General features: G+C 33.8%; 1 protein-coding gene across 1 annotated transcript; it reads right to left on the reverse strand.

Moving 5' to 3' along the window:
• Positions 1-5,826: 5,826 nt before the first annotated feature.
• Positions 5,827-18,551, reverse strand: LOC134690927 (uncharacterized). The gene is made up of 2 exons (XM_063551100.1): positions 17,825-18,551; positions 5,827-6,883 (listed from the first exon to the last, which is right to left on the reverse strand). The coding sequence occupies exons 1-2, from the start codon at positions 17,920-17,922 to the stop codon at positions 5,833-5,835; spliced, it is 1,149 nt and encodes a 382-aa protein (XP_063407170.1). The 5' UTR covers positions 17,923-18,551; the 3' UTR covers positions 5,827-5,832.
• Between the last annotated feature and the right edge of the window lie 667 nt (positions 18,552-19,218).

Genomic DNA, 19,218 nt, shown 5'->3' on the forward strand with positions numbered 1-19,218 from the left:
GGTTTTTTTTAAATCTGCATTGGCTAGAGGTATAAAAGGAGGGTTAAGATCTCACAAAACATGTTTAACTCCGCCGCATTTTTGTGCCTGCCCAAGGTCATGAGCCTCTGGCCTTTGTTGGTCTTGTAGGATTTTTAATTTAAGTTTCTTGTATATACTTTGGATAGATAAAGGAAGAGGTGGTATGAGTGCAAATGAGACAACTCTCCATCTATATAAGTCACAATTTATAAGGTTAAACCATTATAGGTCAAGGTACGGTCTTAAACACATAGCTTAGGCTCACAACGAACAGAAAGCTATAAAGGGTCCCCAAAATTACTAGTGTAAAACCTTTCAAACGGGAAAACCAACGGTCTAATCTATATAAAAAACGAGAAACAACTGTTAAGTTTAGTATGACGTCCATCATCACTGAACTAGTCCATATTTTTGTTTATAGGCCAGCTGAAGCACGCATTTGGGTGCGGCATTTTTCTTGCTGTATTGAAGAACCAAATGTATCTGAGAAACACACCTTATATGATTTGCGCGTCTTATAATTATTTGGTACATAAAATAAAGTTTAACTATACCTTTATCATCGTATCTAAAAAACAGACCAATTCTGAAATATTTAACATTATATAAAAAAGAAGATGTGGTATGATTGACAATGAGACAGCTATCCCCTATCCACAAAAGACAAAAATGACACAAACATTAACAATTATAGGTCACCGTACGGCCTTCAACAATGAGCAAAGCCCATACCGCATATAATCAGCTATAAAAGGCCCCGATAAGACAATGTAAAACAATTCAAAGGAGAAAACTAACGGCCTTATTTAACCAATAAACCATGAAAACAAAGTCAAGGTCAGATGATACCGACCAGCCAAATATATATACAATGTACATAACAATCATTCCATAAAACTAGAGGCTCTAAAGAGCCTGTGTCGCTCACCTTGGTCTATGTGCATATTAAACAAAGGACACAATTGGATTCATGACAAAATTGTATTTTGGTGATGGTGATGTGTTTGAAGTTCTTACTTTACTGAACGATTTTGCTTCTTACAATTATATCTATCATGAACTTTGCCCATTAGTAACAGAGAACTATATTTGGTAAAAATTTACATAAATTTACCAAATTAATGAAAATTGTTAAAAATTTACTATAAAGGGCAATAACTCCTTAAGGGGTCAATTGACCATTTAGGTCATGTTGACTTATTTGTAGATCTTACTTTGCTGAACATTATTGCTGTTTACAGTTTATCGCTATCTATAATAGTATTCAAGATAACCAAAAACGGCAAAATTTCTTTAAAAATTACCAATTGGAGGGCAGAAACCCAACAACCAGTTGTCCAATTCATCTGAAAAATTCAGGGCAGATAGATATTGACTTGATTAAAAATTTAACTTCTTGTCAGATTTGCTCTAGATGCTTTGGTTTTATAGTTATAAGCAAAAAACTGCATTTTACCCCTATGTTCTTTTTTTAGCCGTGGCGGCCATCTTGGTTGAATGGCCAGGTCATCGGACACATTTTTTAAACTAGATACCCCAAAGATGATTGTGGCCTAGTAGTTTCAGTGGAGATTTTGTAAAAGATTACTTAGATTTACGAAAAATGGTTAAAGATTGACTATAAAGGGCAATAACTCCTAAAGGGGTCAACTGACCATTTTGGTCATTTGACTTATTTGTAGATCTTACTTTGCTGAACATTATTGCTGTTTACAATTTATCTCTATCTATAATAATATTCAAGATAATAACCAAAAACAGCAAAATTTCCTCAAAATTACCAATTCAGGGGCAGCAACCCAACAACCGATTGACCGATTCATCTGAAAATTTCAGGGCAGATAGTTCTTGACCTGATAAACATTTTTATCCCATGTCAGATTTGCTCTAAATGCTTTGGTTTTTGAGTTATAAGCCAAAAACTGCATTTTACCCCTATGTTCTATTTTTAGCGGTGGCGGCCATCTTGGTTGGTTGACCAGGTCACGCCACACATTTTTTAAACTAGATACCCCAAAGATGATTGTGGCCAAGTTTGGATTAATTTGGCCAAGTAGTTTCAGAGGAGAAGATTTTTGTAAAAGATTACTTTTATTTACGAAAAATGGTTAAAAATTGACTATAAAGGGCAATAACTCCTAAACGGGTCAACTGACCATTTTGGTCATGTTGACTTATTTGTAGATCTTACTTTGCTGAACATTATTGCTGTTTACAGTTTATCTCTATCTATAATAATATTCAAGATAATAACCAAAAACAGCAAATTTCCTCAAAATTACCAATTCAGGGGCAGCAACCCAACAACCGATTGACCGATTCATCTGAAAATTTTAAAGCAGATAGATCTTGACCTGATAAACATTTTTATCCCATGTCAGATTTCCTCAAAATGCTTTGGTTTTTGAGTTATAAGCCAAAAACTGCATTTTACCCCTTTGTTCTATTTTTAGCCGTGGCGGCCATCTTGGTTGGTTGACCAGGTCACGCCACACATTTTTTAAACTAGATACCCCAAAGATGATTGTGGCCAAGTTTGGATTAATTTGGCCAAGTAGTTTCAGAGGAGAAGATTTTTGTAAAAGATTACTTTAATTAACGAAAAATGGTTAAAAATTGACTATAAAGGGCAATAACTCCTAAAGGGGTCAACTGACCATTTTGGTCATTTGACTTATTTGTAGATCTTACTTTGCTGAACATTATTGCTGTTTACAATTTATCTCTATCTATAATAATATTCAAGATAATAACCAAAAACAGCAAAATTTCCTCAAAATTACCAATTCAGGGGCAGCAACCCAACAACCGATTGACCGATTCATCTGAAAATTTCAGGGCAGATAGTTCTTGACCTGATAAACATTTTTATCCCATGTCAGATTTGCTCTAAATGCTTTGGTTTTTGAGTTATAAGCCAAAAACTGCATTTTACCCCTATGTTCTATTTTTAGCGGTGGCGGCCATCTTGGTTGGTTGACCAGGTCACGCCACACATTTTTTAAACTAGATACCCCAAAGATGATTGTGGCCAAGTTTGGATTAATTTGGCCAAGTAGTTTCAGAGGAGAAGATTTTTGTAAAAGATTACTTTTATTTACGAAAAATGGTTAAAAATTGACTATAAAGGGCAATAACTCCTAAACGGGTCAACTGACCATTTTGGTCATGTTGACTTATTTGTAGATCTTACTTTGCTGAACATTATTGCTGTTTACAGTTTATCTCTATCTATAATAATATTCAAGATAATAACCAAAAACAGCAAATTTCCTCAAAATTACCAATTCAGGGGCAGCAACCCAACAACCGATTGACCGATTCATCTGAAAATTTTAAGGCAGATAGATCTTGACCTGATAAACATTTTTATCCCATGTCAGATTTCCTCAAAATGCTTTGGTTTTTGAGTTATAAGCCAAAAACTGCATTTTACCCCTTTGTTCTATTTTTAGCCGTGGCGGCCATCTTGGTTGGTTGACCAGGTCACGCCACACATTTTTTAAACTAGATACCCCAAAGATGATTGTGGCCAAGTTTGGATTAATTTGGCCAAGTAGTTTCAGAGGAGAAGATTTTTGTAAAAGATTACTTTAATTAACGAAAAATGGTTAAAAATTGACTATAAAGGGCAATAACTCCTAAACGGGTCAACTGACCATTTTGGTCATGTTGACTTATTTGTAGATCTTACTTTGCTGAACATTATTGCTGTTTACAGTTTATCTCTAACTATAATAATATTCAAGATAATAACCAAAAACAGCAAAATTTCTCCAAAATTACCAATTCAGGGGCAGCAACCCAACAACCGATTGACCGATTCATCTGAAAATTTCAGGGCAGATAGATCTTGACCTGATAAACATTTTTACTTTGTCAGATTTGCTCTAAATGCTTTGGTTTTTGAGTTATAAGCCAAAAACTGCATTTTACCCCTATGTTCTATTTTTAGCCGTGGCGGCCATCTTGGTTGGTTGACCGGGTCACGCCACACATTTTTTAAACTAGATACCCCAATGATGATTGTGGCCAAGTTTGGTTTGATTTGGCCCAGTAGTTTCAGAGGAGAAGATTTTTGTAAAAGTTAACGACGACGGACGACGACGACGACGACGGACGACGACGGACGACGACGGACGACGACGGACGACGACGGACGCCGGACGCCAAGTGATGAGAAAAGCTCACTTGGCCCTTCGGGCCAGGTGAGCTAAAAATATTGTTAATTTATTCCTTATAGTATCTGGAAAAAAATACCAAACAAGAATCAAATAACATGGACCAATGGACCATGAACATAAAATCAAGGTCAGATTAATATAGTTGCAAGATAGACAATTTCACAATACAAACATTCCATACCCCAAATATATATCTAACTAAATGCTTATAGTATCCGAGAAATACACCAAAACACAAACATTTTACTTTGTCGGACCACTTAACCCTAAAAATGGAGTATGTCAAAGTCAGATGACACCTGTGAAGTGAACATTTAGCCATTAAAATCGTTCAATACAAACAAATATAGAAGAACTATTGAATTTGGTATCTGAGATTTTGTCTAAACCACGAACACTTTACACGTAAAATGAGGTCATGGTCAAGTGTAAACTGTTTTCCGAATTTTGGGAGCACACCATATTATTTAGTGCGCACAGTATATTATATTGTGCGTACAATATATTTAAGTTGTGCGCACAACATATTTAAGTTGTGCGCACAATATATTATTTTGTGCGCACAATATTTTTTTTTTCTTTGCATGTCCCTAGCGGGGCTCCGTACCGTAGATAGCAATATACGACGATTTTTTTTTAAATTTTTGCAGTCGTATAAAAATTATAAAATAAATAAAGGTTTTAACTCCTTCAGACAAAGTTGACCTAAGATGCATTTTGCTATTTTGTAAGTATACTTATTAATTAATAAGTCATATAGGTCGTTACTTGTGTCGGTTCTTTTACATTCTCGGCTTTAAAATATTCGGCTTAAAGCGTACCGGATAAAGGTAAATCCAGAAAAGCGCTTTTGACGCCTGAAATTAATAACGTGTATTTTTTTTTTTTTATGTTAGAGTTCTTTCGTTGATTTACCGCAATCAAATGAACCTGGTGTGTGCATGTATTAATTTGGGAAAAGTTGTAATGTGATGAATCTTTGCACTACACGAAAAGGCAGATTTACAACAATTTGGACAGTCATGTAAATGTTTGACAAATGTAACTTCTTTTCTGCAAGATATATTTGCGGACCTGCTAATGTATATGTAATTGTATTATTCCTTTGACATTATTTAGGAGGTCGTCAAAGATATGCTAAAGATAATTATTTTTTTTCCATAGCTTTAGTCATTCTCCAAAGATATGTAAAGATAGGCCATAGATTTACATGCACTTTCCAAGATAGGAGATATATGCAAAGTTTAAAATTTGCATAACTGATTTACAGTGGTGTGGGCAGTTTTGAGAGACCGCGGTTTATAAAACATTTACAACCAATGTAAATGCTCACAAATGCTTGTGTAATATTTGCAAACGTTTGTCGATATCGTTCATCATCATGTATGTAAATAAATTTATTCTATTTACTAATACTTTCCAGTATTATAGTTATAGCAATTGGTCTATGTGTTCTGTTATTTAAAATTATAACAAAAAGGTTTTAAATTATAAGAGTCGGGATCATAATTCTTCGCGCAGTCTCTTGAAGTTCAATACACAAATCATACATTCTACATGAATTATTTAACTGGACCAATAGTACCAATATTATGCTCTAGGAAGAAGAAAATTAAAAAGATTTGTTTTATCGAACAGAATTTAATAACATTTGTTTTTGTATATGGAAAATGCGTTTGGCCTCATGGTAAATAGCGTAATCAGCTGACAGAGCTTCTTTAATGTATAAGTCGTCCTTCAAATTCACGAAATCTTCACTTTCATCCTCAATTTCCTCGTCATTTTGGTGGAAACTATTTGTATTTAAAGCTCTGTTTGATTGAATTTCATTATTAAGATGAGCTTGTGATGGATTTTTGAAGTCACAGTTCGTAAATGGTAATTTGAAAGACTTTTCAAGCATGCGCAGTGACAGGTCAAGTTCTTCACTTAATCCAATGAATGAAATCATTTTATGTAAATTATTTACAATGTACTGTGTTATGTTATCCTTGAAATTCACTATTAATTTGTCTAAAATTAAATTATTTTTAGTCCAACATGAAAGTTTTCTACGATTCATATTTGACGAAATATTAAAGTTTTTTAAATACTCATCATTGCAAATATGCGGAGAGAAAAGTAATTGTTTCAATAACACGTTTCCCTGGCTTAGAATCCAGCTCCTTAAAGACATATCACGAGGATCGGATGACCCACAAAATTCGTCTTCCGGAAATGTCTGACAATGGTTATGACTCGATATAAGTCTCTCTAGGGGGTCTCTTAAAAATATCACATATGAACACAGTTGGTTGAGATTTTGACACATTCCGAAACTGAATTTTCCTCTGTGAATCTTTATTCTGTCTTTGTACTTATTTGTTAATTTATTTCCGGAATCCCACAAGGCTCTGTTTTCGCTTGTCATTAATGGCGACATTGGCAAATCATACGAATTAGAAATATTATTCAAACATTTAATCATATTTGAACCACCGGTTCTAGGATGATGTATGAATACTAAACTTGAATCTGCAAGTGGTTTGTCTGAATATACTCTTCCGCTCATGAAATAGTTCTGATGCATGTTTTTGTGACGTACCCATGGTGTTATTGTAGTCATTACACTATCTAAAGTTGCTGTATTGTGTTGGTCTTCTTTAAATCTTGATATGTTTCTTGGATGAGAGGAACCTCTGAAATAAAAAAAAACAAAAAAACATAGATTAATAAATTGTTCGTCACTTAATAAACAATAACAAAAACAGGAGATAACCGTATCAATGAAATAAATACCAATTTACCAAGGATGTCATTTTCAGGGATTGGATATACTTAGTATTTTAAGATAAAAAGAGAAGATTCAGTAATAATAATGCCTGACCTCATCGAAGAATTTGTAGTTTTATAAAATAATATCCTTAGACACAAGTTTATCATACATGATTTCAAACTTCAATACTGCCAGCATTGTCTCACTATGAGATAATGGCAATGTCTTTTTTTTTATTTACCTCCCCCCAAAGTTTCAAAGTTTTAAGGGTGACTGGGTAAATTAATTATATGGTCACTTGGTCCTCTCCAGATCGGCAGTAAAACGCTTGCCAAAGTGGGGCGTCGGTTTGGCTGTGCGGGATGTATCTAGTTTGCAGCCACGTATGGTTAGAATGGGGACGTAAAATCCTACGCCTCGTTTTAAGATATTGCCACACTTTTTGCACGTTAAGAACGATTAAACCAACTCTTTGATGGGTCCGAAGGTGGCCGGTTGCAAGGCAAAATGTCTGTCCCTATCCAATATACCCTCATTTTACTGTGGCAGTCCAAATTTCCCCGACCATAATCCCGGATGGCCTCTAGTATTACAAAACCTACCATTTCCATTTGTATTTATTGTTAACTTGTTCTCGTGTAAACATGCATGAAAAATTTGCCACTGTACGTTATGTAAAAAACACTCAATCATTATCGTTTAGATATGCAACACTGAGTGCCTTGCCCAAACATAAATATTCTGATACGTAAATGTTGTTCGGACATAATTTTAAATGAAAGCCCTCAAAGGTGCAAGGCGACTATCCAGTTGTTTCCAAACCATTCGAGTTCAAAAGACATTAAAGGTCAATTAACATTTTACGGGGTTTATTTTGTATCTTAAAAATTGTACTTATGTCGTTTTTCTATTGATCCCTTTACGCACTATGTGGGTTGGAGACATGAATATTTAAGATTGAACATAATAACCTTTTACAATTATTTTGAAATGAAATTTTTAAGAATTCATGATCACATCGAATAATTTTAAAACGCTTAAAATCAGTCTGCATTTTTTTATTTTTATATTCAGATCATATAATCATAATCAGAAGTAAAATAATACAGATTTGGCGCACTATTTATTGTCAAGAATTTCATTGAAATACTCTCCACTGGACATAATGCCAACATCAACCATTCCCATTAAACAATATTGATTAAGATCAGAAAGACACCAACTCTCAAAAACTGATATAGAGGAGTACGCGTACTGGCAGATTATTCAATGGTAAACACATTGCAATATACTGTTCGGTAAACAAATCTTTTTTTCACCAATTCAAAGAAGGTCAGATAGAGAGGAAAAAATAAGATGCCTTGGTGTGATTACCAATGAGACAAATCTCAAACAGAGATCACATGAGAGTTTATCAACTATAGGTCAATGTACGGCCTTCGATCAACACTGGTCACCACCCATACCGTTAAGCAAGTTATAAAACTCCTTTGTGTTACACATATGTGTACCGTAGAACCTTTGTTAAGATGTGTCCACTGATTCGCCCTAATTTTTGATTGTCCGAAAATGTAAAAAAAATAAATATTAACAATACTTTAATACGATATATATACTGATCTTTTCAAGCGAACATTCCATTCAAGCTTTATCTTATAATTACATTAACTTTTTACAATCGATCAGTGTGTCATTTCTCATTCAACGAACTCAAAACACATTTCATTGCTTAATTGAAGTCAACTTAGTGTGACAATTCTGTTTTTTAAGTTCGTATTAAACCTTTTTAACTGTAAAATTATTTAATAATTTGTTTAAGATTAAAATCTGTCAGCGGGACAATGAACCACCAGAAACCTGATAAAAATTTATAAAATCATTCAAAATTTCAATAAATATCGTTAATTGCAACTGTGATGTACAAAACTGTCCCATTATTTTTAATTTCTGCACACAAAAACAGCATCGAGCATATTAATTAAACGCACCGAGTGACTCGTGCCAATCATTCAGACGCTTGTTTATATAACTCCTGCCATACTGACATTGACAAGATCCTAACCAGTAACCGACAGGTGAGGGTGAAGGGGGGCTACACGATAACTTTATGTGGTTTGAAAAATTGAGCTGCTAAGATGATAATTTTAGATCTTTGGATTGGAGAAGTCTACTTGGCATAGACAATTTGGTTGTTCTTTGAGAAGACATCTTCTTGAATTCACTACTAGGGGGAGCTTCACCAAATTTTTACTGTGGTTTGAGAAATAGAGCTAGCCTACGAACCACATCAACACACAACAAGTACTAAACATCAGATTCCTAACACAGGACAGATGCAGACAATTGCAGCGGGATTTAACGTTTAAATGATTCCAACTCTTTTCCCTTACCTGGTACAATAGTGTAACATCACAACATAGAAATACACACTATACAATATCAATTGGAATGGCTTAACTTAATAAAAAAAAACCGATATATAATATTATAATCTTTTCCTATTGCAATGTTAAATACAAAATATCATGTGACATAAAAGGAAATGTTGGGTGCACACCAATAAGACAGCCAACAAACGACAGCAACACCAAGAGAACATGTAAAAAATATAGTTGATAAAGTTCTGAATCGTCCGTCCCCATCTGTTCAAGTCCGAAATGGAATAACTGGAAACGAGGAAAAATGTATATTATGTGTTTGCATTTTTTTTTATGATGGATTGTCAAAATCCTTCTGGCTTGCGGGCGAAAAACTGAAAAAAACCAGCTTCAGTCTCAGGCATACAATGTTTGTGTAATCCTTTGTTCATGATTTATCTTAAAATAAATAAAGGACAAGGTCCAACCGATGTTTGGTCACGATACATCAATATCCTGATAGTAAAGCATCATGCATGGTTTCAAACAAACGTGTTAACTTGCGTACAAAATACAAATGTTTGCATTGAACGTGTAAACTGAATGGCTAATTAACCAAAGGCAGTATCTGGAACAATTAACTTTTATTACCTGTGTGGTCTTTTAAACAATGTTAAGTACTTTGAATTATATGATTTAAATTCTTGCTAAATACAAGAAATCACGAAATTCACAAACAGAAAATCTCATTATATCATAACCTGATCGATTCATTAAAGCATTTAAGCTTTTAAATATATCGCTAAACTGATTTGACGCAAGGTTATATTACAGCAATTCTTTGAGACTTAAATTTTGTAGATGGAAATAAGTTTCAATGGATCGACTTATATTATGTTGCGTCAACGTAGTTAAGTTATAAGTCTTGTCGTTGAATTATTAAAAATTATCAATGATGACAGAATATTTTAGGTTGACCCTTAACTTAATATTGAGACAGCAACCCAGCGAGAAAAAATACAAAGTTTCAACTGATTTTGTACTGTAGCTGTTTATTTGTTCTCTCACCAGTGGTACACAATAAAACTTGGTAGATTAATTTTTACTCGGACCTGTTTTATGCATACAGCGCTTGTGTCTTTTATCGTTTTTTACTATGTTTTGTCAGTATCTCTTAATTTGTCTGATGATGTCCCCTTAGTTTCTACCGCTTCTTTTTAAAAGGTGACCAGGCTTCCCAAATAGCACGCAGCTTTAACGAAGCCAAGGAAGTTGAATAATCTATGTACACAGTCACGTTTCACGGATGTAGAACATCATCGAAATAGGCGGTATATAACCGGAAGTTATCCCGGCAGATTTTGTTAATGCAGCTGACTAAACATTCATTTTTGGATGATGACGTCATGTATAAGCATAATTAAACATGGAGAGAACAATTCATGTGCGTTTATATGCATTGTTGATTAACACGATTGGAAATTACACAAACCACGGGAAAAGGCTTGACCGATTCTTTCTAGTTTGTTATTATGCTATACTGGTATACCACTGTCCCAGGTTAGGGGGGTTTTGTGATCCCGCTAACCCCATAAGCCACATGCAGCTTTATTTTGTGTGCATGTGCCTGTCCCAAGTAAGGAGCCTGTAATTCAGTGGTTGTCATTTGTTGCCGGTTATCATATTTGATTTTCTTTCATTTTTTGTACACATGTAAGGTCGTTATTTCTTTTATGCGGTTTGGGCTTTGCTTATTGCTGAAGGCCATACGGTGACCTATACTGAGTTTTTAATTTCTGTGTCATTTGGTCTTCCGAATGCATATATATTTATAACATAGTGGCTTTGTATGAATTTTATATTTTTTCTCTCATGAACATGAACTACATGACATTTGGTAACAAGCTCACTGACCTTATGCTATAAAGGTTGATATCTTATCATATCTACTAGTACTGCTATGTCTACTGAATACTTATAGCGGAGTCATCATTATTGGCCAATTGCTCATTACATCTGGTTAAATATAGTAGAAATAAACTCATCATAAATACCAGGATAGGAATTTTGTATTTGCGCTAAACGCGCGTTTCGTTTACAAAAGACTCACCAATGACGCTCAAGTGAGCCAAAAGAGTATTTAGTTGATTTTAATAGATGTTTGCAATATGTTTACTTTAGTTGTTGTACGTTTGCTGTATTAATGTCATTTATCATAAAAAAAATCATCAATTCTCTGACAACTTATTTATCAATACTGCATGCTTAGTAAATAACTCCCTTATCTTCATGTTCTCTTGACAAAGGAGTATGCACTTGACGTCACAATCTGGTGTGGCACTTGCATGCATAATATGTCACCTGCCATTCTAGAAGAAATGCTATATTTATCATGGGTGCATGTGTTGCTGTTTTTCAGCAGACAGAAACACTACATCTATGTTGATGTCAGATACAATTAAGACTTTTTGAAACAAATAATAACAAACGAATAAATTAATTTAAACCAGATGCTCCGCAGGGCGTAGCTTTATACGACCGCAGAGGTTGAACCCTGAAAGGTTGGGGCAAGTATGGACACAACATTCAAGCTGGATTCAGCTCTAAATTTGGATTGTGATTAAATAGTTGACACAGCATAGGTTTCTGACACAGAATGAATGTGTTCTACTGAACTTAAAATTTTTGTTTTCTCTTTGAGCAATTCACTATGCTGTTGAATATTAATCCTCTCAAAAAAATGTTTGAAGAAATTTTTTCATTTGATTTATGAAATTTCATTTCAAATGAGAAAATTGAACCCAATTTTTTTAATCACATCCCCCTTTCCCTTATTCCAAATTAATCTCAATTAAATTTCTTATGGAGTTTGCAACAATATACTACTCATTTAAATACATCATAAAATATTAAGATGTAAAAAAACTGCTTGTTATCACTGAATGGTAAAGATTATTTTAATTTATCAGTTGGTAGTAAAAAGTGAATATACATTGTATATAACAAAGATTTGAGTTGATTCTGGACAAAGAAAGATAACTCCAATTAAAAAAAAATATTGCTATTTCACAATATTGTGCAATTAGATATTTCTTGCTTACTATTCTGGACAAAGAAAGATAACTCTAATTTAAAAAAAATATTGCTATTTCACAATATTGTGCAATAAGTTATTTCTTACCATTATACAATACTGTGCAATTGAAAAGACTTGCTATTGCACAATACTTAATATAATATTTTAGATCCTGATTTGGACAACTTGAAAACTGGGCCCATAATCAAAAATCTAAGTACATGTTTGGATTCAGCATATCAAAGAACCCCAAGATTTCAATTTTTGTTAAAATCAAACTAAGTTTAATTTTGGACCCTTTGGACTTTAATGTAGACCAATTTGAAAACAGGACCAAAAATGAAGAATCTACATACACAGTTTGATTTGGCATATCAAAGAACCCCATTTATTCAATTTTTAATGAAATCAAACAATGTTTAATTTTGGACCTCGATTTGGACCAACTTGAAAACTGGGCCAATAATCAAGAATCTAAATACATTTTTAGATTCAGCATATCAAAGAACCCAACCGATTAATTTTTTATCAAAATCAAACTAAGTTTAATTTTGGACCCTTTGGACCTTAATGTAGACCAATTTGAAAATGGGACCAAAAATTAAGAATCTACATACACAGTTAGATTCCGCATATCAAAGAACCCCAATTATTCAATTCTTGATGAAATCAAACAAAGTTTAATTATGGACCCTTTGGGCCCCTTTTTCCTAAACTGTTAGGACCAAAACTCCCAAAATCAATACCAACCTTCCTTTTATGGTCATAAACATTGTGTTTAAATTTCATTGATTTCTATTAACTTAAACTAAAGTTATTGTGTGAAAACCAAGAATAATGCTTATTTGGGCCCTTTTTTGGCCCCTAATTCCTTAACTGTTGAAACCAAAACTCCCAAAATCAATCCCAACCTTTCTTTTGTGGTCATAAACCTTGTGTCAAAATTTCATAGATTTCTATTAACTTAAACTAAAGTTATAGCGCGAAAACCAAGAAAATGCTTATTTGGGCCCTTTTTGGCCCCTAATTCCTAACATGTTGGGACCAAAACTCCCAAAATCAATACCAACCTTCCTTTTGTGGTAATAAACCTTGTGTTAAAATTTCATAGATTTCTATTCACTTTTACTAAAGTAAGAGTGCGAAAACTAAAAGTATTCGGACGACGACGACGACGACGACGACGACGACGCCAACGTGATAGCAATATACGACGAAAATTTTTTCAAAATTTGCGGTCGTATAAAAACAACAAGTTATTCGCCAACGTGTCTGCATTTTGAAATTTTCTCTACCGAAAGTTTTCTAATGATCAAAATTTAACAGACAATTTCGATTCTGCGTTCTTTTCAACAATGAGCTGAAATTGGTTCAGAGTTACGAGAGCCATCGCTTTCGTGCTGATATAAAAGAAATTAATATTTTTACAAGATTCTTTAATTGTACTAAAATTAAGGTTGGAACGTCTGAAGATAGAAATGACCATATACAAAAGAGGGACGAGCTATACCAGAGGGACAGTCTAACTCATAAACAAACTGATAACGCCATGGCTAAAAATGAAAAAGACAAACATTAGTACAGAAGACACAACATAGAAAACTAAAGACTAAGCAACACGAACACCACATGAAACATGGGATAATCACAGGTGCTCCGGAAGGGTAAGCAGATTCTGCTCCTCATATGGCACCTGTCGTGTTGCTTATGTTAGTAAGTTCCTTTTCCGATATTTCTTCAATTGATATATGCTATAATTTAATTTGTCTTCCTATGCTAATGATATCGTGGTAACACAATCAAGGGTATGTGTACCGAGGAATTTGAAAAGGGGGGTTCGTTGGACTCACAAATTCGAGCAGAACATTTACTTTAACAGTGCTTATTTGTTTTCAAGGGGGGGGGGGGGGGGGGTTCGTCCGAACCCACCCTGGCTACGGGTATGTGGACTAAATAGTCGACTTTATGAGCTTAAAAGCAATGCTAATCGTAAATAGAATATTTTATCATTTCTAAAGCGGGCTTTGTTTAAATAAAGATATAAACACCTATTTATTTACATTGCAACCTCTTGAATATCTATAACTAGTAGTTGAATATCGTATAGTTGATAAACAATAACAAGTATTATTAATTATCAATAACCATATCCATGCTCGATATTGCTGAACCTGAAGAATATCAGAACTTACATCAATCTCCGGCGCAGAGCTCACATATCCGTTCCGTTCAATACTTTGTAACACTACACTCTCGAGACTACACTCATATTAAGTTCAGTATTGCGGAGCATGTATGGAACGGATATGAACTCTGCGCCGGAGATTGAACTTACATTGGCCGAACCCTATACAATGCCGCGTTAGAAATTACAAATGCGACATGTATTCGGCTTCGTGTTAAATCATATGCTGTTCTATTTTAATGGGTTGGTATGTAAGTTGAGTTGCACAGGAGATCAACGTCATGCAAATATTTTTTAATTTTTTTATTAATAAGTTTTTAAAAACCCAAACCGATCATGGATCAGATTGTACCAACAAAACATCACGACCGCTATCAGTAATACAAATGACGCTTTCACATTTTGTAAAATTGTTTCGATTTATCATTCCGAAGTAAATCAAATTAATCTGAAGTTTTGACAGGGTTAATATTTAAACAAATTATGCCAACTGTTTTATTGAACAAAAATAACAAACTTCGATAGCATGCTTGGTAACTTGTGCAACAGAAGTTATTTATTAAAGATATTTATCAAAACTTTCTCGTTCAAGGAGAACTATATAATACCTCCAACATTGACTTGTACAATGTTATAAATTGACAAATCTAATATAGTGAAATTATCTTAATAAAAATATCTAATATTTTTTATGACAAGTGCCAACTGTGGGGAGCTACCAGTGTTAACATGTAGCCATAACGGGACAATGTTTTCTAACATGTTGTAGGAAAATTGAAGGTTGAAAAATGAGTCAGAAATATTTAATTAGTCACGATTTCATGTAAACCTTTCGACTCGTTTGGCAAAAATTTGATACTGAAAATTTCACATACGAAAAGAAGATGCTCGATTTGCGACAGCAACCCAGCAGCACAAAAATCTGATGTTATTGTAAATAAAAAAATAAACAATTATTCGGGTCAATATTTGAGGTTACCTCCCAAAGTGAAATGCAAGCTATGATCCGTAGAAAACAATAGGAGGTAATTTATACAGTTTTCATACTGTAGCAAAAGGCAACAAGAAGTTAAATGAACGTACATGAAACAGAATATTCACGTATTCTCTAAGGTGAATACATAATGAAATGCTGGCTCTACATGTACTAGTGAGACCAATCTATACAATTATTCATAGCGATAATTTTTTTGTGTGAAATCCCACTACATGCCAATAGTGTTGATTGATAATTAATAACGTCCAGTAGCAAATATTACATGAATGTCCAGGACGAGAACACATTAACAACAAATTTATAATGCATTCAATTTGTAGGTTCTGTTAAAGGTATCGACCAGAATATATGGCGGTTTTGGACTGTCGCCTGAAAATTAGGGTTTATTGTATACAGGGACTGACATTAAGCCTTGTAACAAATCAGCCGAGTACGGACCCCTGTAAGAGTTGATGCAACGGTTCAAAACGTGCAGATGGCATTCTACAGAGAGCACGACATTCCATCTACACGATGCATCATTTATATACAATAGTAAGAGATGTTCTTATGTCAACATATGTTCCATATAGGCTAGGTCGGAACGTCGACAGGTGCAGCAGCCCTTGCTTCTAGTATGCATACAATAACCGCAGTTTTGCTGTGGCGGATCTGGAGGTGGTCTGATTCCGTGAGTCGAAACCCTACATTTTTTGACGATCAATGAATCTGAATATTGTTGCCACCCAACTTTTATCCTGGCTTGGGTACCCCCTTTCAAGTAAAATGGCTTGATCCGCCTCTTGCCGTGAGAATCCACAAAATGAAGCATCCGTTACACTTTTGTCGGACTACAATGCTTTTAATTTGACATAACAATTCAAATGTTCGCAGGAAACTGCTGTGGTGTTCGGACGGTTCAGCACGTGAATCTTTTATTGTGCACCGAGACCACCCGGAAAGGTTTGTTAATAATCATTTTTTTCAAATTTTTTACAAATGTGTCTCGCTTAGTAATGCAAATGTTTATGTTATAAATAAAGTAATTATAAATTGGATTTTCCAGCTAGTAGAACAGTATGGTCTGTATAACGATTTTAACATACAAAATACCAAGATGCATCTATAATCCGAACTTACGAGGATAGAATATGCCTAACAATACGATTAAACCACTAAATCCTGAACTTTATCATTAATTACAATCTTGATATTCATCAATGTCAGAGAAGGGATGAAGTAAATATTATTGACACCATATGTACGTCGGAAGCGTGCTAACCGACTCAAGTGAAGATGACATGATAAAATGGATTTATCAGGAAGCTACCGTCGTAGCCAACAAAAACATTAATTGTTGACTGTGTAAATGTTTAAATTAATTATCCAGTTCTTCCATTGTTAAACTGCCATTATATTTGACATTAAGTAGTTTAAATCTAGACCGATGCATAGACTATTGTATTTTAGTTCGTTGACAAGTGCCCGTTTACTTTTTATATTTGTTTAAGATTTTAAAAATCCTCATTTTGACATGTGTCAAACTAAATTCGTTCTGTCAGATAACGAGGCGATTAAGAAGGGGGAAATAAAAGAACATGTGGTTTCGATTTTCATGAAGGTTATTATTAAATGTCAATGGTTTTATGGGTCAGGTAACAACTACTTCGATGTAAAATAAACAATTTTATTGTTTTGATCAATTTCTGACAAAAGAAACTTAAAAATTCACTTCTGACTCTCAAATAAAATCCATATTTTCACTTTCATAGCACCATCGAGGAACGGAACTGTTACAGTAAATCTGGGACTATTGTATACTAATAGTATAATTAGTAAGTTCCAGAATACATGAACAGCAATATTGAATAAAAAATGTTGCATTTAGAACGAATTCAAATATATTTATTCCTTTACTAAAATTAAGAGTTTGAATATCCAATCTTTAAATGAATGATTGGTTGTTTTTGTTTAACGTCCAGTGGCAAATATTAAAATAAATTTTACAAAACATATATACTTAATGTTCTCTTGCTTTTGTATTTTCTGATTTACTACCCTTTCTCTATTTACGAAGCCGATGACAAAAAATATTTGAATGTCAATGAAAATAACACACTTTGAATTTTGGTGTGTCCGACCCCCGAGGTCCGACGCTCTTTTATAATATTGGATTCATCAGGAACCTCTAACCAGATTATTTAAAAATCAACCGGAATGTATGGATTAGCAGAAGAGACAATTATAAACTAATAATATTTTTTTATTACCTGTTAATTGGTTTCCTACTGCTGTAAAACAGAGCTATAGTTCCTAGCACACAGACCACCAATAATAGTGAGTTAACTGTCAACGTAGAGTTCTCCATACTTTAATGTTCCATCGTCTTTGAATGAAAACCACGTGTTTCTCAGTTTCCAATTTCAGAAAATCAGAGAATAAGCTTACTACAGTTTATATCAATTATCTAACATTGACAGCGTAAAATAAGTGCATATGATTACTAAAAAAAACTATATTTGATAAAGCCTCCTTGCGAAACAATACATCACTCTTAAACAATATACGAAAAACTTTAAACTGGTCAATATTCCCTCAGTTACCGTAAAACAGTACCGCAGCGCAGTTAACCAATTTGTCACTAATCGACCAACGGTGCACCTGGATAAATACAAAAAGTTCGAAGTTTTTAGAAACAGAGTCAGTTCCCTCTGCGCTTCAAGTTAAAATTCAATAACTCCCCTACTAACATCAAGTTCAAAAATTGAAGGATTTTTCATAATCTATGAATAATAAAACACCCGGCAGAAGTTTAATTCTGTTTATGATTGACACATGCCATTCAGTTTGAGAAGTTTAATAAGTCGAATTAAACTGCCATTCATTCAAATCGATCACATACGGCGCTAGCCACTTAGCTTTACCTCCTATAAATAATCTCTAAACTAAAACTGAAGTATAAACATTGCAGCGTTAATCTCTAAACTGCAGAGTAAACTGAAACGGTACTGTTTTACATAATAAACGATAGGGTTTCATTTCTCATCAATCAACACAACTGATTAATTTCCCGTCTGTGAGGTTCTTTACGAGTAACTGTTATGGTTTTACAACTAAAGTATATGATACAACAACTAAAGTATATGATACATGTAGCATCGAATCCTTCCGGTTCTGTTTTGAATGCATATATGTTACATTCCTACATGTTTCTGATGTCAGAAAGTTATTATAATTAATGAAGATTTTTTTATTGACCAACATTTTTTTGTTCTCCTTGCAGAATGTAGTCCTTTTTGTTAGTTAACACAACTAAAAAAAAAATACTGATCGATTTGAAAAAAAAAATATATATATGATATCGTCACAGGCACTTGTCTCAGAAAAAAAATTCTATGAAAAATTAAGAATGGAAATGGGGAATATGTTCCTTAATGTAACGAGAAAAAGCCTACAGAAAGCGAATAAGTTGAAATGTTATAAATTGTGATTATATTCCTAACGTCCATGTACAGGTCTTATTAGTCTGTTGTGATTATACCGCACAGAAAACAATGATAAAATTGTTAAAAATAAGATCATATGACAATTGAGATACAAAAGATAAATATTGCATGGTTGATTTGTCAATACTCCATAATGGGAAAAGGAACTTCAATTAAAA

The sequence above is a fragment of the Mytilus trossulus genome, chromosome 11, assembly GCF_036588685.1.
Source record: "Mytilus trossulus isolate FHL-02 chromosome 11, PNRI_Mtr1.1.1.hap1, whole genome shotgun sequence".
Classification (NCBI taxonomy): domain Eukaryota; kingdom Metazoa; phylum Mollusca; class Bivalvia; order Mytilida; family Mytilidae; genus Mytilus; species Mytilus trossulus.

Bases quoted from the DNA above. Each gene is read 5' to 3' on its own strand.
- LOC134690927 (XM_063551100.1), bottom strand. From the start codon at position 17,922: ATGGAGAACTCTACGTTGACAGTTAACTCACTATTATTGGTGGTCTGT. The intron at 6,884-17,824 runs GTAATAAAAAAA...TTTTTATTTCAG, and splicing joins AGTAGGAAACCAATTAACAG to AGGTTCCTCTCATCCAAGAA.